A 20,415-nucleotide genomic window follows, 5' to 3' on the forward strand; every position below is an offset into this window, starting at 1 on the left:
ATCGCCGGAGCAAGCACATCGCCGAAGATGAAGATGGTGCAGATTATGAAGGCGGCCGGCGAGACCACAGGTAAGGTGTACGAAGGCACCCTAACTCGCCAATTCCAGTAGAGATCGCACTCCCAAGTTAGCTATGTACTGGGCAGTACCATGCATAAGTAACTTAGCCAAAAGAGAGTCAGAAGCAGCACCCAAGTCAAGGAGGCTCCAGATGATGGCACGTGTACGACTGGATGCGTGCCATGTGTCCAGCTGCGTAACTGCCAGGAGAGAGAAAGTGACCAGGTATTTAAGGGTTTCTTAACGAACTTTCGAGGTACGCACGTTCAGATTATACTCTTTACGCTTGCGAGTTCTTGAGCATACTGAGAGAGAGCATTGCACGGTTCCTTGAGAGTTCTTGAGTGTTTGCTCTTGAAGTATTTGGTGGTTCAGTCACTGACTTGGACGTTGGAGTGCGATCGGCCGCAGCGGCGCCGCTCTGTTCTTTTGCAGATTCTTGAAGTGGATCGCGACGAAGGACGGAGGTAGAAGCGGTGCACGCGTCGATCCATTGACGAGGCAAGTTCCAACATTCTGGTCAACAGGCAGGATCACATATGTATGAATTTTAAGATTTTTAGTTATTTTTATGAATACTATTTCAATGTATTTATATTTTTTCATATTTTATTTTGTATTATATTACATTTTAATTGATAAAAAATGATTTCATAAATTTAACATATTTCTGAAAAAAACACACATTTTTTATTACTTTTATAAGTATAATATAATGAATTAATTAATTTTTTAATTGTAATAATTGTTCTGAAATTTTTTTACCGATTAACATGAAGTTGATAAAACATGAAGTTGATAAAGAGTACTTTTCTTCTTCGTAAATATCTTATAAAAACATATTAGATAAATATTTATATAATATAAATTTGTTTAAATTATAATTATTGTTTTTTTATTGTAATGTATTTAATGACAAATTTATTCATTCCTTTTTCTTTTTATTTTTCTTTTTATTTATAATTAATTTATGGACTACTAATATTATAAATTTATAATAAGTTAAGTTAAATTTTTTAACATTTTAATTTCATTTGCTCAATTTTACAATTTTTATATGTAAAAAAATAATATTTTTTAATTATAATATTAATATATAGAATATTGTAAAATTTCCCGTGCGGTCAACGTACTAGTTAGGGAATATATCTGAATATTCGAATGCTAAAAAAATGGACAAAGCATGTTGATTTACTAGAAACAACTTCACAATTATAACCAAATTACATAAAATGCTATGGTTTATGAAGTGAAATGAATATGCCAGTACTACATACATGTGAATTTATACTGAGTTGGAGTGTTTAATACCTAGTACAGAATGAGGCAAAAGGGTAGGCCTGCTGAAACTGAGGCAAGTTTAGTGTGCACAAAATATGCCAAGACATACCCAGCGTATGATTAGTCTGTGCTGTGACCAAATTTTATAGGCCTCAGTAACATGTGCAACAACTGCAATTCTGTACATTATGGTATTTTCCTGCAACTATTTGGGGGATAATGTGATCGGACAGATAGAGAAAGCAATACAACGAGCTGCTTTTGCCAGCATAAATCGCTCTTTTTCATTCAAAGGCCTTTCAATCACCTTGACAACGTTAGCATCCTAGAACAACAAAGATCAGGCAGTGATTAAATGATTAAATCTTGCTGTAACAAATACATGACATACGAATTCTAGCTAAGTTTTTACTTGACACACAAATGCATTAACCGTGAAGAAATATAGAAAATGCAGACTAGTCTCACAATGAAGATTAGTAGTAATAAGTAAAAGCAGAAATCAAATTCTAAATCTGCAAAAGATAATTTCTTTAGATCAGCTAAGCTGCAGTTGCAGTGCCTAAAAAATTGCACAGGAAAAATTGTACTATTAGAAATATATCATATAGGACGATATGTAGATTAATCAAAATGCAAAAATACAAATATTGATTGGAAACATACTTTCAGCTGGTGCTGAACAGAAGGCCGAACATTGGCAGTTTCACCAATCACAATTATATTGTTAACATTTCCTCTGTCATCCCTTTCTGCTGGTGAAGCAGTTGAATGCTTCCACTGGCCATTTACAATGAACTTGTAGTAATACCTGATGGAAAGGAATTATGACACATTGAAGTGCAACAAAATTATTAAATGGTGAAAAATCTAGCAAATGTTAAATTGTCTGGGGAATCGTTTTGGGTGAGTGGCGAAGAAGAGCAGGGCAGTGGGAAACAGTTTTATGCTTCAGATACAAGAATCATACAACAAAAATTACACAAATGGCACGGATTTGAATATTCAAAAAATTACTTGCCGAGAAATCATAGCCAATTAGGTCATCAAGTTGAGAAAGAAAAAGCATATACTTAATCTACAGAAAAAAAAAAAAATAGTAAACTTTTAGCACATACTTTCCTTGTGCAAGTTTAACTTCTGCTTCATGTCTTGATCCACCTTGGAACTTTGCCTTGAGTGGTTCTTTCCAATTTCCGGTAAAGTCTCCCACCAAAGTTACATCCTCACCCTGAAACATTAAAACCAAAAGGAGTGGTATGAAAAACTATAAGAACCTTGAAACTAAGATAATTCTGAATAACAATGGAGAAGATTTAGATTTAATCTCTCAATCCTGTTTAAGAATAAACAGATAAATTAGCCAACGTTGAAAGCTATAAAGCTATATTACATGTTTATGACCTCATGGAAGGACCCTTCCACTCAAATATATGAATATACAACAGAAAGGATTAAAATGAACTACTGTTGATCAATTTCTACTAATAGTATTACAGAAAAAACACTTCTAACTCAAGAATCAAAAGATAAATTAGCAACAACACAGCATTGGAAATATAACTTCATACCTCATGACCATTCCACACAAATGTGACAGCATGTGTAGGAGGTCCATCATGTTCACCATCTTCAACCATTGCTATAAGATCCCAAGTAGCCCATGCAATTGCCGGCCTGCAGTTAGATCTCAATGAAATACTTTTTGTAAATGAGAAAGTGATATATCAAACCAAATTTATATTTCAAACTAAAAAAGCATAACAATTTACCTAGCATTTCTCACAGCATACGCAATTCACTAAAACTACTACCATCCATGGTTATAGAATCGAGATTCGAATCGAGATTCGAATCGTGAATCGTTTTTCGATTTTTTTGAATCGTGAATCGAATCGAATCTTATTATGAATCGTAAGATACATAATAGATAAAATATGATATATTTTTAAATCAAAAATCAAAATATGAAGTTAAAATGTTATGACTTTTCTATTCTCCCCACTGCATTCTTCCCCATTGCGTTCTTCACTTTTATAGGCAAATTCATGGTCTCTGTGACTGTCCATTTTGTTCTTTTTATTAAGTTTTTTGAGATTTTTGGAAAAAATTAAATCTTTCATCTCCTTTTTGGGATTTTCACTATCTTTCTTCTTTTTTTTCTGATTTTCACTATCTTTCGTTTCCTTTTTCGAATTTCAAGAATGATTTTCCAGAATATGATTGATTCGAAAATATTGGAACCGAATCGGAAATAGAATCGAGAATCCACTATTCACGCGATTCATGATTCGATTCATGCCCAAAAACGATTCAGGACCTGATTTGAATCGATAAGGTCCTGTTTGAATCGAACCGCGATTTGTATCATACGAATCGTTAATTCTAACTACCATGCTATCATCACTAATAATTCACAATCTTTAATACTTTCCCAAATAACCCATAAGCATTTGGCATGCAAACAGAATAGATCAGAACAGTTTATCTAGTTCCGTTCTCCTAAAAGGTGAAACCAAAATGTACCATACCACTGTTGTTGACTTATGTTTTGTCTTTTTCTTTTCTTAAAATATATAAAGCAAACAACAGCCGTATGTCATGTTCCATCCCACATTCTAAACACTTCCTTGTTATCTTTTTCCTATCAACACAAATAGAGGCCAGTGAAAAGAAACAAAAAAGAATGTCTGGAAGAGACCATTAAGAAAACATGAAGATATTCTGAGATACCACCACAAGAACTTCACTAATATTCGGAAAGTACATATAAATCATAGAAAATAGTGGATAACATATAAGCTAATAGCTAATAATTAATTTAAATTTTTTGGGCTCAGACAGAACTCACAGATAATTATCTCCCATGCCCCAAAAGAGAAAGAAACTTTGCTAAATTACCCTTTGCGCATATAAATATAAATGCTTTTACATGAATACATAGCATGATGATCATGTCCTCTTTAACAGAATAATGGAACAGTAAACATATGATGCAAAAAGTGTTTGAAGTTTGGCAAAATGAACCTGTCAGGTCTACAATTGTGCATCCCAGTGACCCAAGTATATGCTGCATGAAGGGAAACATCTGTCATCCAATGTAGGTAGGCAATCACACAAGCAGGAGACCGATCAAATCCAGAAGTGCAAGTAACAAAAACACGAAGATTCTTCCTTAGCAAACGTAATAGAAGCCCCGCACAAAATGGGAGTTTTTTCCTCATATCATAAGAATCTCCCTCCCTATAAACAGAATTAAAGAAGGCTCAAATAAAACCAGAAATCAGTCTGAGAGGAAGCAAAATTAGAGTCATCGGAACTTTGAATTCCATTTCCACATGAAACTTAATTTTTTTAACTGACTTTAGGATCACTGTATTAAACGACCAACAACGCTTATTTATTAGTATTCCTCTTTTGGTAATTCACAGCATAAAGTAACAATCAGAGGGGAAAAGGGTGACAAATGAAGTGAAAAAAAATCAAAATGGAAAATGGAAAATGAAGGTAAGACAGTCTGGCATGTAGAACAGAGAGAAGAGTTGTGTAGAGTATTGTTTGAGAAAGTATTTGAGTTTGAGCCTAGAGATGCTTGTTTGATAAAGTACTTGAGTAGTTTGAACGTAGAGTGGGGAAGTGAGGATTAGGAATATCCCTGTATCTTTCTATTTTCTTAGTTTGGCTCAGTCAGCATCCAGATATCAGCCACCAGATGCAACCTTACTATGTAGGGTGAACCAATATCAATACTAAATGTTGATCTCCCTCTACATTCCATCATTTTATCAATCTCTTTTTTAAATCTAAGGAGGGTTTAATTTGTAAAATTTTTAGGAAATTTTATTCATAAAGAATTCATTGGTATAATAAACTTTCATCTAGTTTGTTCTTAGAATTTTTTATTAAAAGATATAGTCTACCTATGTATCATTTTTGTTAACATATAGATTTTAGTCTAGTCCCCCCATATTTTTTATTTGTATTTTTTTTTTTTTTCTATTTTTTAATAATACTTTTTTCATGTGATGGCAGATGATTGTTGTTACTTGAAGTATCAGCGTAGCTGAGATGTACTCCATTCGAGAATTAGGGTCTCACAATGAATAGCCAATATGTTTGCTTTTATCTCATGCCTTTCTTCGTTCATGGTTCGATATTCTGGTGTCCTAGGCGTTGCATAATGATTCCTAACATGAAAGCTTTTATAATAAGTAAGTATTCACAAAGTACTTAATTAAGTTATTTACCCAAATACATCTTTTAACAAATAAAATTATTGGATGAAGTTATCCCAACAGAAGACAAATTATCATATTATTACATAAATTCTGCAAAATTTAAATAAATTAGCAAGTTCTGGACCCTATATTACCGAATAGGATAGTTGATCATGAGAATATTATTCCTTTGACAAGATTCATTGATCGATTTTGCATTGATTCCCCAATTTTCAGCTTCAGTTCCACTTTGGAAGTTCAGAACAGCAGTAATTCCCTGTAGCGAAACATTCCTACGATATGACAAGGATATAATGCTTGATATAAAAAGAAAACATCTCATAGAAGTTATTACAGTACAAAAAAAAAACAATTTTTAGGGTAATTAGTTTAGGAGATGCTAATAGTAACAGAAAACTGTGGCACATTTAAGAATCCAAAATTTTCATGCCACAACATACCTTTGACTCAAAATACTTCGGCTCATTTAACAGAAGTTATTTTTCTTAGCACACTGCTGTAATAAATTAAATGGCAAATATTGGTTGATACTTGATAACTACAAAAATGTTTTCCTATTAAATACATTCAAGTTTCACAACGGAAGATTGAATTAAGTAATTCATTTTCGCATTGACTATAAGGCATTAAACGAGGATTAGGGAGGCTCTTACGAAATTAAGGTGACAATGTCCATACCTCAACTTTTGACAAGGTCTCTACATCATCTTCTGTTTGTATACAAGATCCCACATAAATTTGCTCTGTAATCTAAGAATTTATAAGATATCAATATTTTGTAAGTATTATAGAAAGTGTGCTATCAAACAAATTTTAATAAAGACATTGTAATGAATGCTATACCTTACTATAACACATACCAAGAGAGTGGTTATAGTACATCTCATCCTTGGAACGATCTAGAGCCTGAATATACTCCTCAAGTGGGAAATTTCCATGACCCCAATCTCCAGCTCCACACACTTCTTCAGTAAAAACACAAGCAATTTGTGGTGTGTGTTCAGTAAAGAAGTTTCTCTCACCATGGGTGATGGAACGTTGATTTTGGTTGCCCAATAACTTGTTTGCATTTGGCTTGAGAAACTTTGAGTTGAACATCAAAAATCCAGAATTCCCACTGCTCTCACTAGATGATTGTAAATTTGATGCCAATAGAGTATTGTTCCATGTGACAATAGGAACTCGCCCTCTATTAAACACTATTTCGAGATCACTCATCTTGTGCAGTAGTTGAATAGGAAAAGGAGATGTGGGCCTCTCAAGAACCAAACTAAAAGAACTTGTTTGCTCATTTAGCACCTTCCTGAGGAAACCAAAAGACTGAAAAAAATAAAAACAACACACTGATGAACATAATACATTGTGATGGTCAATGAAAAAGTACCTTCACACCTTTTAAAGGCATCTTAGAACTGTTGGCCCGTTTCTAGTAGAGAAAAAGGGTACAAAAGAATAATACCATGTTGAGATAAAATTGAGAATTTTCTCTTTCAAATTAAAAGAAAAACATACTCAAGCAGAAGCTGAAACTGAAACTAAAGCATCCATGACATAATGCCAATCTTCTGCCTTTTCTCGATCCTATTGACCACCAGTAAGCAGTTAGGCGTCACGAACCACCACTTGGGTTATCAAGTGAATGCTCGTGAATGGTTATATCAAGGTTTTCAAAAACTTTCCGCAACCATGATATTGGCCAGTGTCAAGGATTTGGACTCATCGCGACTACAATCAAATTACATTTGTCTGCAATTTTCCAGAGTGTGAATTTCACACCAGATTGCAAGGAAACTATGTAACTGCATCCACAATTTCAAACCTAAGTTATTTATAGAATAAATAACATTGACATCCCTAAGGTTGAAACCAAGTTTTTTGTTGTTGGATAAAAACAGAACAGAAAATTAAGGGAAAGTTTTATCGAAGTTCACACTGTCCTACATTATGAAAAGCTATAAAAAATATTACTGCGTAAATTTTAATCGCCATTTATTTATATTATTAGTTTTTATAGTCACATTATTGTAATATATTATAATTACAATAATCTAAATTTAACGGTTTCCCGAATCCAAACATGTCCTAGAGCAAAATCAGGAGGCATACTGTGTATTTCCAACGTCTTTAATCTCGACGAGAGTGTTCTGAGACGAATCGCCAGCTTTCTTCAAAGTGTCGCCCACCATAATTATCCTGGACCTCTCCGCATTACCCTACCATCAGAAAAATAAATAAACAAATAAATGTAAATATGGGTTACATGTTTTTCGGATATATCGGTCCAAATTTTGGAGGTAACAAAAACTTATTTAATCCTAAAAATACAATTGTTTTTTTTGAAACAGATCTTAAAGGAATGAATGGAGCATACCCCTTTGGTGAGAGAGTGGACGATGATTTTGCCATCGGCGGTTAGAGCGAATCGAATGCCGAGGGGCTTCTCGAGAGTGACGAGGTACTCGTTGAGGTTCATCTTGTAAGAGGAGTTGCCAGACACAGCGAAAACCCTAAGGTTGAGGGTTCCCACTTTGGAGCGAACAAGGTAGACCTTGTTGTTTGTGTTGTTGTAGAGGATGCGAGAGGAGGAACAAGCGTTGGAGCTGCTCAGGAACAGAGATGGAGGGTACAGAGGGCGCGTGCCAAATTGCAGTGGAAGCATGGTTAAGGTTGTGACTATGGAGGAGAAGATTGAATTGAAGGTAGGATTGGTTTATGGCTACGGAAGCAGAGCATGTGAAGTGAGAAGCGCGTCTTTTCTTCCTATTATTATTTTGTTTAAGAATTTTGGAAGAGAGGGCACGCGGGTGAGGGTAAGAGAATGCGAGGTGCACGTGGCGATTGCGTAGGACACACTTTCTCAACTTTACATGCCACGTAGAATCCAACTATATATCTCTTCTTAACATTTTTGGCGCCTTTCTAAATAGACGGTGCTGTTCAAGATATTTTCTTCATTTTCTGTTACCTTTCAAATACACAAAACATTCTCCAAAGAAATTATTTCCTCTTAAATTTAATACATAATATTTAATTACTTCAAATTAAATTTATTTTTATAAATTAAAATTATATAACTAGTTTTACTTTATATTAAAATCTCACATTTACTAACATAAATTCTTATTTTTCTTTCTAAATCCTATCACATTCAGATCTAATTTTGATATATTATTTGAAATTAAAAAATATAGGAAAATACTTCCATATATATTGATCAAATATCACTTATTTGTATCATGTATAAATAAATTCTCTATTTGTAACAAATCAAATATATAATATGTGTTTAGATGTTAACCATTTTATTGTATAATTGTATTTTAGGCAAACTTTGTATCTGCGTAGGTGTGAAATTATTTTATATTACTTTTAAGAAAAATAATGAAAAAAATAGTTTAAAAATTATACACAAAAATAGGAAAAGGAAAATTATTATTTTATTATCTTCACAATCTTAAAATAAATCAATTAATAAAGTTATAAAATTATGCTATATAAATTATAAAAAAAAATTATAAAATTATAAATTTCTATAATTTAAACAATAAAATTATTTAAATTATATTATTTATATAGCTTAAATAGTATGTATTTCTAAAATATATTATTTAATAAGTTAATTTATTATTGGGCATCTAAAGAGAAGGTGAAAGAATTTCAATTTAAAAAAAAATAAGTTTATTTATCATTGGTTATTTATATTAATAACTTAAACTAAAATATATTGTTTTGTTATGATATTAGATCAACGAAATCAATCAAATTATTAAAAATTATATCTTAAGTTGGATGTAGTTGTAGGTACAAGGTAATTTGGGGCGGATGGTAATTGATCCTGCCTGTTGACCGGAGCGCTGGAGAATGCCTCGTCAAAGGATCGATGTGCGCGCCGCTTCTCACTTCCGTTCCTCCTCCGGATCTATCTCAAGAACCTGCAAAGAAACGATACGGCGCCGCTGCGGCCGATCGCACTCCGACGCTCAAGTCAGTGACGGTATCACCAAATACTAAGAACTGGAACCGTGCAAATCTCTCTCACAAACAGCTCTGTCACTCGCAAGCGTAAAGTGTATGAACTGAACGTGCGTACCTTAGAAAATCTGTTAGGAACTCTTATATACCTGGTGGTTTTCTCTCTCCTGGCAGTTACAGGTTTGGACACGTGGCCTGCATCCAACCGTACACGTGCCATCATCTGGAGGCTCACTGACTTGGCGCTGCTTCTACTCTCATTTTGGCTAAGTTACCTATGCATGGTACTGCCCAGTGCATAGTTAACTCAGGAGTGCGATCTCTACTGAAACTGGCGAGGTAGGGCCTTCATACACCTTCCCTGTGGTCTCGCCGGCCGCCTTCATAATCTGCTTCTCCTTTAACTTCGGCGATGTGCTTGTTCTGGCGATCTCCGACTGCCTGGTCGCCTGAGTCTGTATCTGGCGACTTCGTCTTCAACCTGGCGATCGCCTATCCTGGTAAGCTAGAGATCGGAACACGCCAACTTAACTATCGGCGACTACACGTGCCTCCCGACTTCCTTCCCAACTGTCAACCTGGCGCCTTGTCAACACGCCTACACTGTAACAGGATGCCACGTCATCGCATCCGACCAGCAGGGCGGTACACAAGCCCCCCAGTCTTAAGCGAAGACTTGTCTAGCGAAAAGACTGAAAAAGCCTTCGTTAACACCGGTCTACGTGGCATGGGCGCAGAATTCCAAGCGGTAGTACTTTCTGCTGTTCTGACGCTCCACCAAACTCTTCGCGCATCCTTCGACACGTGGCTCTCATCAACGGCCATCTTCATCTGCCGTTAGCGCTTCCCAAAACCGTTCGAAAACCCTTAAACCCCTTACGCCCCTACTGTTCCATCACTTTCTTCACGCTTGCATACACTCTCCTTCTCTTCTGCGAAAGCTCTCGACGTTCCTCGACGCTCTAGATCACCAACTCCCCTTAATATTCTCCCGATCATCGAAAGGTAACTACTTTCCTTTATCTGCTGGGTTTTCTTGCATTTTCACCGATTTGCATCATCCTATAACTGTCTGGTGCATACGTTGTGGGCTGTTTTTCCATTTCTCCTTCTGCGTGACTTAGGGCTTTGCCGATTGTCGCAACGAACTCACATTCGTTCGTCTTTCACCTTCCATTCATGATTGAGTCAGCCTTCGTAACCCTCCTGATCATTTTTCCTTCCTCCTTCGTTTGCAGTTGCTACCATGACTCGCACGAAGATCACCCCGAACCCCCCTCCGTCAGCGCGAAACCCCCCTTCACAAGCACACGACTCTTCGCAAGTCCGTGGTGCTCCCTCATCGCAGGCTGTGAGGCCAGCGTCTTCTCAAACCACTCTGGCCCAGGCGACTCCACCAAACGCTGGAGGAGCCCCCACCCCACTGCTAGACTTCAAGACGTTATACCCATGGGCCAACTCGACCCTCTTAAAGGAAACGTCGTCGGTGAACACCGCGGGAGCGGTTCTGCGATTGACCAATGGGGACGAGGCCTACCAGTCATTCCACAAGGAGCACGATGAGAGAATGATGGTGCTGCCTTGCCCAGCCACCCTGCCAGTGTGTGTTGATGATAAAGTGAGCGCCGACGGGCCCTTCTGCTTCGTCTACACCACTCTCTTCAAGAAAGTTAAACTCAGGTTCCCTCTTACTCGATTTGAGAGGGAACTCTTAACCGAGCTCAACATCGCCGCCGCCCAGCTTCACCCCAACAGCTGGGCGTTCGTCCGAGCTTTCGAGGTAACATGTGCCCACCTGGGGTTGCCTGCGTCAGTGGACGTATTTTTATTTCTGTTTGAGGCCAAACACCCAGGCGATCGCCTTTGGGTCAGTCTGAACGCCATTGCTGGGAGATCCATCTTCACCATCTTCCAGCAATCGTACAAGGATTGGAAGGGGAAGTTCATCCAGGTTCGCGCAAACGACAAAGACCCTTCCCTTCTCGACGGTTTCCCCTTGTACTGGGTGGACAAGGGGAAAAAAGAGTCCAAGAGCTGCTTCAGGAGGCCCAGGAGTCCTGACAGCATGGGAGCTTTGGACAGAGACCTTTGTCTCTTCTGGAAGAGGGTGGCGGATGCCCACATAACATTCCTGACCCCCACCCTGATTTCCTTCGAGTTCTTTGAGGACCAGTTGGAATTCCAAATAGGTTAGGACGCTACATCCTTGTCTTGACATGCTTCTGATATTGCTTCTGGGCGTCTTGTGCAATACACACAAGACTTTGGTTTTATCTTTTCTGCATATACCTGTTTTGCTGCCTTATTATCTTGTGTACTTACCCCTTTCTCCTTTGAGCTAACATATGCACTTTCATTTCATGCAGACACCATGTTGGGTAAGAACATGCTCGCCGATTTAAAGGCGCTCGCCCGCAGCCACGGGTTGGCGACCGGCTCCCAGACGGTTCCCAACTCGGCGGTCGAGAAAGCCATTATCCAGGGGCGATCACCGCCTAAGGCGCCCGCCCAACGAAAGAAACTGGTCCTTAAGAGGCCAAAACGGAAAGCCCCCCAAGTTGTCCAAGAGGATGAGGAGGAGGACGACGAGGTCACGGAGGACGGCCTTGTCACAAAAAGGAAGAGGGTGGCACCACCTTCTCCACCTGCCCAACCCCCTCTTCCAGCTTCAACACCACCGTCAACACCTGCCCCTCCTCCCTCATCGCCAACGCCAAGAGCCCCTTCACCACCGGTCCAAGCGGTTCCATTGGCCACTGCGCCACCTGCAACTGAGGCCCCAGAGCCAAACTTCTTAGAGGACCCCCCGAGCGCCTCCACTCCACATATATCAGCAGGAGGGGGCCCTCCTTCCAACACCTCAGCTGCAGGAGTCATTCCAATCGGGGATGAGGTCGCTCACACCTCTCCAATCCTAATCACCGAGTCCCCGATCGCATCGCCGCGCCAAGAAGCAAACACCGAAAATACTGCTAAGGAAGGCGGCGACGAGAACCCCCAACAAGTCCCCCTGGTGCCTCTCCAAGCTGCAAATCTTTCCCTCGAGGTGACGAGGATGTGGGAACCTCTGACTGCTAAACTCAAGACCATTGCAGAGGATATCCCATCAATCATAACAAGAGCTGTGGAGAGCTCCACCAGGCGGCTACAGGATGACATCTACAACCTCAAGACCGAGAACAGCACAATGAAGGTCAAGGTGGAGAAGGTGTCATTCAGCCTGACGCTCGCGGAAATGGAACATTCTCGAGTAGAGGATGCCCTAAACACCGAGCTCAGGCTTGCGCGCAAGGAAGCTGTCGACCTGCGCCGCAAAGTTCACGAACTTGCCCAAGAAAAAGTCGAGCTTGAGAGCAGAATCGTGCCTCTTCGTACCAAGGCGAGCGACCTGGAGGCTCAAATTCAAGCCAACGCCGATAAGGTACAGAAGCTGGAGCAAAGGTCGATCGACCGTGAGAAGCTGCTTGGGCAAGTAGAGAAAGCAAGAGACGACGCCATGGCTGATCTCTCCGAGGCCAACAAAGAGAAGGTGAAGATGGTTGCCGAGTTGGCCCAGGCTCAAACAGAATCTAAGAAGGTGGCCGACGACCTTCTTCAAGCTCAAGAGACCAACAAACAACTCCAAAAACAGGTCGAAGAGCTGGAGCAGCAGAACATGGAGCTTAAGCAGCAGGTTGAAGGATTTCAAAAGCAAATCAAAGAACTTAAGCTAAGCTCTGCTCAGATTCTGGTTGCTGGGTTTGATGCCGCTCGAGAGCAGTTTGCATGCCTCTTCCCTGATCTTGACCTTAGCATGGTGTCGTTAGACAACGAAGTGGTAGATGGGAAAGTCGTTCCCGCCGAAGGCTCAACCAACTCTACCCCATCTGCCTCTTTATGAATTCACTTGTATTTTATCTTGTAAAAACTCTTGCACATATATTTTGAACAGCCATTTACTTCAATAGCAAAATCTGGATATGTCTTCTGACTTCTCTTGAGCGTTTTACTTTCTTTGTATGTTTAACTCTGCTGCGTTTAACTTAACGATTTTGCAAACATGACCTTTGGCGTAACTGCTTCGAGCCAATTCAAACTTAAGTAACAATCGCTTTAAACAACTTGTACCCCTGAGGCACTAACCTGATTGTAAGAAAAGTTCCAAGCAACGAACCGTAACTCAATCATTGGTTCAAGCAACGTCCCGCTCGACCCGCTTTATCAAACAAGTCTTTCAACCTTCTCGCCGTATTTGAACTTTCGCAATCACCTAGACCTCTTGGCGACACCAACTTTCCTTAGCCTCAGGCTTTGGCAGTCATCTCTTTATCTGAGGCAGAAATGCCCTTTGGGACCTTCCTTTACCTCCCCTGAACCTCAGAGCTAAGGACTGGCTGGCTAGGCGTTCTCTTCGAACCTACCCTAGCCACCCTTCAAGCTTCTTCCACCCTCTTCGCCATACCTGAACTCGTTCAAGACGAGAAGGATTTTATCTTGCCTATACTCGCGCACAGGCGAGAAGGTCTTTTACTCGCCTGAACTCGCTCATCGGCGAGAAGGACTTTTACTCGCCTGAACTCGCTTATCGGCGAGAAGGACTTTAAACGGCCTTACCTCGCTCAACGGCGAGAAGGACTTTATCAGGTGCCTCAACTTGCCCAGGGTGTACATCTCCTCCCCCCCTGGATGCACTGAGGACCTTTTCTTTCTCACGCCTGCACTCGCTCGACGGCGAGGAGGTCTTTGATGGGCCTTAGTTCGCACAACGGCGGTAAGGACTTTATCCGGTGCCTCAACTTGCCCAGGGCGTACATCTCCTCCCCCCTGGATGCACTGAGGACCTTTCTCGCCTGCGCCCGCTCAACGGCGAGGAGGTCTTTAACTTGCCTCTACGTTGCCCCGGGAGTTACATCTTCTCGCTCCCAGAAACACGGAGGACTTTTCCTCTTTCTCGCCTGCACTCGCTCAACGGCGAGGAGGTCTTTAACTTGCCTCAAAACGCGCGAGGGCGTTGAGGTCTTCCATCTGGTGCCTCCGATCGCCGAAAAAACGATGAGGACTTTAAAAACTTAACTGGTGCCTCTAATCGCCGAAAAACGATGAGGACTTTTAAAAACTTTAGAAAACATGCGACATATCTTTTCGTGCCTTAAATCATGTACGAATGACAAGGTCTTTCTTCGAAACTTTTTGGAAATAACACGTATGCAATCTGAAAACACCTTATACTTCGAAAACTCTTCTTTTATTGGGTGGCCTCATTAAAAACCCTCCTTAGGGAAAAAAGAGTGCCCCCTTAAAACTGTTTTTACAGAGACATTGCAATGTAATATTTGTGTTTGTCTTTACTTACAAAGCTCTTAGCTATAGTACAACTTCAGGTGTGTGGCGTTCCAGGTACGAGGAATCCCCCCCCCCCTCCAACGTCTCCAAGCGATAGGCTCCGTTCCCGAGTGCCTCGGTGATTCTGAACGGTCCAGTCCACTTGGGTGATAGCTTGTTCTCCATCTCGTACTGGTGGGCCTTTCTCATCACCAGATTGCCTTCTCTAAACTGCCTTGGCATCACCTTTGAGTTGTACCTTCGCTCGACCCTTCTCTTCACCGCCTCAGCCTTCAGCCTTGCCTCCTCCCTGACTTCATCCAGCAGATCCAGGTTCAGCCTTCTCTCTTCATTCGAGTCTTCCTCCACAAAGTTCTGGAATCTCGGCGAGCTCTCCTGAATCTCGACTGGGATCATGGCATCACACCCATAGACCAAGCTAAACGGGGTCTCATGGGTTCCTGACTGCTCGGTGGTGTGGTACGCCCAAACTATTCGGGGTACCTCCTCAGCCCAACTTCCCTTGGCTTTCTCGAGCCTTCTCTTCAAACCTCTCAGCAATACCCGGTTAGCCGACTCCACCTGGCCATTAGTCTGAGGGTGCTCGACGGATGCAAACACTTGCTGAATTCCGACCCCTTCGCAAAGCTTCTTCAACAGGTGGCTCGCAAACTGAGTCCCATTATCTGATACCAGGCGCTTAGGCACTCCAAACCGGCACACAATATTCTTCCATACGAAGCCTTCGATCTTGTGCGCGGTGATCTGGGCCACTGGTTCTGCTTCAATCCACTTGGTGAAATACTCAATCGCCACCACCAAGTACTTCATCTGCCTGATTGCCAGTGGAAAAGGCCCCAGGATGTCGATTCCCCAAGTATGAAACGGCCAAGGGCTGTAGATCGACTTCAACTCCTCGGGAGGCGCCTTGTGCCAATCGGCGTGCTGCTGGCATTGCTTGCAGCACTGGGCATACTTCTTGCAATCTTCTCTCATGGATGGCCAGTAGTAGCCTGCACGGAGAGTCCTGGCGGCCAGAGCTCGACCCCCGACATGACTTCCACATATTCCTTCGTGGAGCTCTGCCATAATCCTCGTGCACTTCTCGCCGTGTATGCATTCCAGGAGTGGGTGAGTGAATCCAAACCTGTACAGATCGCCATCAATCAATGTATACTTGCTGGAATTCTTCTTTACCTTCCTAGCTTCTGTTGGATCTAGCGGGAGGAGGCCATCCGCCAGGCACCGCTTGTACTGTGTTATCCACGTGTCTGGCTCATGGGTGGCGCAGACCTGTATCACGTCCACCTTCTCTCCTTGACATGCTCTAATCCTTGGCGATCTCAGAGTTTCTTGTGTCAAAGACTTATGGCTTCTCGCTGCTCTTTCCGTCGACCTGCTTATCTGAAGGACCAGGTGATCTGCTACAAATGCCCTCGGCGTCTTCAAAGTTTCTTGAATCACCGTCCTCTGCCTACCCCCCTTGCCTGAGCTGGCGAGCTTAGCAAGCAAGTCAGCTCGGGCATTCTGCTCTCGGGGCACATGCACCACTTCAAAAGAGGCAAAGGAACTCTTCAATTCCTGCACATACGCCAAGTAAGCCGCCATTTGTGGATCTTTAGCCTGGAACTCGCCTGTTACTTGCCCTGTGACTAGCAGCGAGTCACTCTTAGCCATTAGCACTCTGGCTCCCATTTCTTTAGCCAGCAGAATCCCGGCGATCAGCGCCTCATACTCCGCTTGATTGTTGCTGGCTTTGAAGGCGAATCTCAACGATTGTTCGATCAGCACGCCGTTGGGTCCTTCCAATATGACTCCAGCACCGCTACCCTGCTGGTTTGACGATCCATCCACCGAGAGTACCCAACGGAAATCATCTCCTTCAACCCGCGTCGCCTCTGAAGAGAGCTCGACTACAAAATCTGCAAAGATTTGCCCTTTGATCGGTCCTCGAGGCTCATATTTAATGTCAAACTCTGACAACTCGACTGCCCACTTCACCATTCTTCCTGCAACGTCAGGTTTCTTCAAGACCTTCTGGATGGGCAGGTCAGTCATCACCAGTATTGTGAAACTGTGGAAATAGTGGCGCAACCTCCTCGCCGAAAACACCACAGCCAAAGCAGCCTTCTCCAAGGCCTGATATCTCGTTTCTGGGCCCTGCAACACTTTGCTCACGAAATAAATAGGCTTCTGAGCCTGATCCTGGTCTTGGGCGAGCACCGCACTCACCGCCCTCTCAGTCACAGCGAAATACAACCTGAGAGGGATTCCCGCCAGTGGCTTGCACAAAACCGGCGGGCTCGCCAAATATTCCTTCAGCTTGACGAAAGCTTCCTCGCACTCTTTCGTCCAAGCGAACTTGTTATTGCGCCGCAGACACTGGAAATAGGGATGTCCCTTCTCTCCGCTTGCTGACACGAAGCGGGATAGGGCTGCCATCCGACCAGTCAGCTGCTGGACTTCTTTCACTGTAGTCGGGCTCCTCATTGCCAAGATGGCTGCACACTTGTCCGGGTTGGCCTCTATCCCCCTTTCAGTCAATAGAAAACCCAAAAATTTTCCAGCCTCCACGCCGAAAATGCATTTCTCCGGGTTGAGCTTCAACTTGAACTTGGCGATCGTCGTGAACAATTCTTCCAAGTCTGTAACGTGCTTGCTTTTCTCCTGCGAGGTCACGACCATGTCATCGACGTAAGCTTGCACGTTCCTTCCCAGCATCGGTGCAAGTACTCGATCCATCAGCCTCTGGTACGTGGCCCCCGCGTTCTTCAGCCCGAACGGCATCACCTTATAGCAGTTGCTTTTCTCCTGCGAGGTCACGACCATGTCATCGACGTAAGCTTGCACGTTCCTTCCCAGCATCGGTGCAAGTACTCGATCCATCAGCCTCTGGTACGTGGCCCCCGCGTTCTTCAGCCCGAACGGCATCACCTTATAGCAGTAGCACGACCTCTCCGTCATGAAGGCTGTTTTTTCTTCATCCATGGGATGCATCTTGATCTGATTATAGCCCGAGAAGGCGTCCAGGAAACTCAACAGCTTGCACCCTGCAGCACTATCAACCAGGGCATCAATGCTTGGTAAAGGATACGAATCCTTTGGGCAAGCCTTATTCAGGTCGGTGAAATCGACGCACATGCGCCATTTCCCGTTGCTCTTCTTCACCAGCACGACATTTGCCAGCCACTCAGGGTAGTGGACTTCCCTGATGTGGCCTGCAGCGAGGAGTTTCTGGGTCTCATCCTTGATCGCCTGCCTCCTTTCTTCGTTAAACTTCCTCCTTCTTTGCCGCACCGGTCTCACCATGCTGTCCATCGCCAGATGATGGCACAAGAAGTCGGGATCGATCCCGGGCATGTCCGAAGCAGACCAGGCAAACGCGTCCAGATGCCGTTCAATCACCTTGGCGATCTGGTCCTGGAGATCGACCTCCAGAGATCTTCCGAGCTTGAAAACCTTTCCCCCGATCTCCTTCTCGAGCCACTACTCGACGGGTTTGGGCCTGGACTCTCTGGCGATCACCGCCTTGGTGATTCCGAGTTCCCTTGCTTCCTCCGGGCGATTCCGCGCCTCTTCCTCCTCCAGGGCAGCATTCCTCTCCCCCAGCTCAGCATCTACCATCTCTACGTCCCTTCCCGCGGCCTCCTCCATTATCGGCGGTCTGGGCTTCACACCGGGCGGTGGGGTGGTTGTGACATAACTCACTGATCTTTTATTTTTCAAGCTATTTTCATAGCACTTCTTCGCTTCCTTCTGATCAGACTTTATCGTGATTACCACCCCTTCCATGGACGGCAGCTTCACCTTCATGTGCCGAGTCGATGGAATTGCGCCTATCCTGTTGAGGGTGGGCCTTCCCAGCAGGATGTTGTATGCTGAAGGGGCGTTTACGATGAGGTACTTGATTTTCTCCGTCCTCGGCCCAGCCTCATCGGTAAACGTGGTTCTCAGCTCGATGTACCCCCTGACCTCCACCTGGTCGCCAGCGAACCCATACAAGCACCCTCCATAGGGCCTCAGCTGGTCAAGGGGCAACTCCAACTGCGTGAAAGTCGGCCAGAACATCACGTCTGCCGAACTTCCTTGGTCCACCAGAACTCGGTGGACCTTCCTCCCCGCCGTGATCAACGAAATAACAATGGGATCGTTGTCATGAGGCACAACGTCCCGAAGATCCTGCTTGGTGAACGTAATGTCCACTTCCGGCGAGTGATCTTCAAACATGTCTAATGACATCACCGATCGCGCGTACTTTTTCCTCTGCGACGCGGTGCATCCACCACCTGAGAAACCCCCTGCAATGGTGTGGATCTCCCCATGGATGGGCATCTCGTGTTGCTGGGCTTCTCCCCCTGCCGGCTGGGAACTCGACGCTCCTCCGGTCCTTCTGTCCAGCAGATAGTCGTTTAGGAACCCGCTCTTAACCAGATCGTCGAGCTGGTACCCTAAAGACAAACACGAGTCCAGGTTGTGGCCAAAGCACTGGTGGAACTCGCACCAGACATCCGGCTTCGATCCTAACACCTTGTCACCAACCTTCTCGGGCGCCTTCAACCTAGCAGATATGTTAGGGATAGCGATTAGGTCCGCTAGTCCCATGACAAATTTGTGCTTAGGCGGGCGATTGTATTCCCGGCGTGCTGGTTGTTGGCGTGCTGGCGGTTGGCGCGCTTGGCTTCTTCCCTTGTTTCTCCTATCGTAAGGATAGCGAGTCCTTTGATCCTTTCTGGCCGCCGCTGCCGTTTCCAGCACCCTCTGTGGCTGGATCCTGGTCTGGGCGCGTGGCCTGACGGGAGCCACACTGCCTCTCTTCTCGGCGACCTCACTCTCGTCAGCGATGTGAGCCACCGCAAGTCGCCTTACTTCAGCAAACGTCGCTGGATGAGCCCTGATCAAGGCTTCGCAGAATGGCCCTGGCTGCACGCCCTTCTTGAAGGCATAAACCAGCATTTCTTCATCCTTGGCCGGCGACCTGACCATCTGCGCTCCGAAGCGATTGAGGTAGTCTCTGAGGGACTCCCCATGGTACTGCCTTATATCAAACAGATCATAGGACACCCTGGGCGGTGCCTTGTTCACAATATACTGCTCGACAAAGATTTTCGAGAATTGCTGAAAATTAGTTAGTGGCCATTAGGCAGGCTCACAAACCACTTCATCGCCGTTCCCTGGAGTGTGCTCACGAACATCTTACAATAGACAGCATCCGACCCCCCTGACAGCATCATCTGTGTGTGGAACGTGGTCAGATGAGCCTCTGGATCTTCCACGCCAGTAAAAACAGCTTTAACCGGGACTACGCTCGTGGGAATTGGCGTGTCGGTAATCGCCTGAATGAAAGGCATTGGGAAAACACGAGGCGGCGTCGACGGTGCCACCTCTTCAGCGGAAGAACGAACCTGTTGCTCCTGAAGAGCTCGACGTAGCTCTTCAGCTACTTTGCTGAGCTCCTCGTTCCTGGCGCGAGAGGCGACCAGGTCTTCATGTATCCTGGCCTGCTCGACGCGCGAGGCTTCTACAGTAGCCTGTAATGAGCGCATCATCTCTGCCATCTGCGCCA

The 20,415-nt window shown here is 43.6% G+C and overlaps 1 protein-coding gene across 2 annotated transcripts; it reads right to left on the reverse strand.

The window, feature by feature from the left end:
* Positions 1 to 1,233: 1,233 nt before the first annotated feature.
* Positions 1,234 to 8,438, reverse strand: LOC137824244 (phosphoglucan phosphatase LSF1, chloroplastic). Of its 2 annotated transcripts, none has more exons than XM_068629788.1 (10): positions 7,951 to 8,438; positions 7,686 to 7,792; positions 6,423 to 6,882; positions 6,258 to 6,329; positions 5,714 to 5,835; positions 4,369 to 4,584; positions 2,913 to 3,018; positions 2,460 to 2,572; positions 2,008 to 2,152; positions 1,234 to 1,666 (listed from the first exon to the last, which is right to left on the reverse strand). In XM_068629788.1, exons 1-10 carry the CDS (start codon positions 8,236 to 8,238, stop codon positions 1,547 to 1,549), a joined length of 1,749 nt encoding a protein of 582 aa, XP_068485889.1. In that variant the 5' UTR covers positions 8,239 to 8,438; the 3' UTR covers positions 1,234 to 1,546. The 2 variants fall into 2 exon arrangements, with proteins under 2 accessions (XP_068485889.1, XP_068485890.1); XM_068629789.1 differs by having other exon boundaries at positions 6,258 to 6,322; positions 6,440 to 6,882; positions 7,951 to 8,360.
* Between the last annotated feature and the right edge of the window lie 11,977 nt (positions 8,439 to 20,415).

This window comes from Phaseolus vulgaris, chromosome 8 (assembly GCF_000499845.2).
Source record: "Phaseolus vulgaris cultivar G19833 chromosome 8, P. vulgaris v2.0, whole genome shotgun sequence".
Classification (NCBI taxonomy): domain Eukaryota; kingdom Viridiplantae; phylum Streptophyta; class Magnoliopsida; order Fabales; family Fabaceae; genus Phaseolus; species Phaseolus vulgaris.

What these genes read in the sequence shown, in the direction of transcription:
- LOC137824244 (XM_068629788.1), bottom strand. Translation starts at nt 8,238, where the DNA reads ATGCTTCCACTGCAATTTGGCACGCGCCCTCTGTACCCTCCATCTCTG. An exon ending in ATGATCAACTATCCTATTCG is followed by an intron (nt 4,585 to 5,713) that starts GTAATATAGGGT and finishes TTCTGTTTATAG; the next exon opens with GGAGGGAGATTCTTATGATA. An exon ending in GTTAAACTTGCACAAGGAAA is followed by an intron (nt 2,153 to 2,459) that starts GTATGTGCTAAA and finishes CCTTTCCATCAG; the next exon opens with GTATTACTACAAGTTCATTG.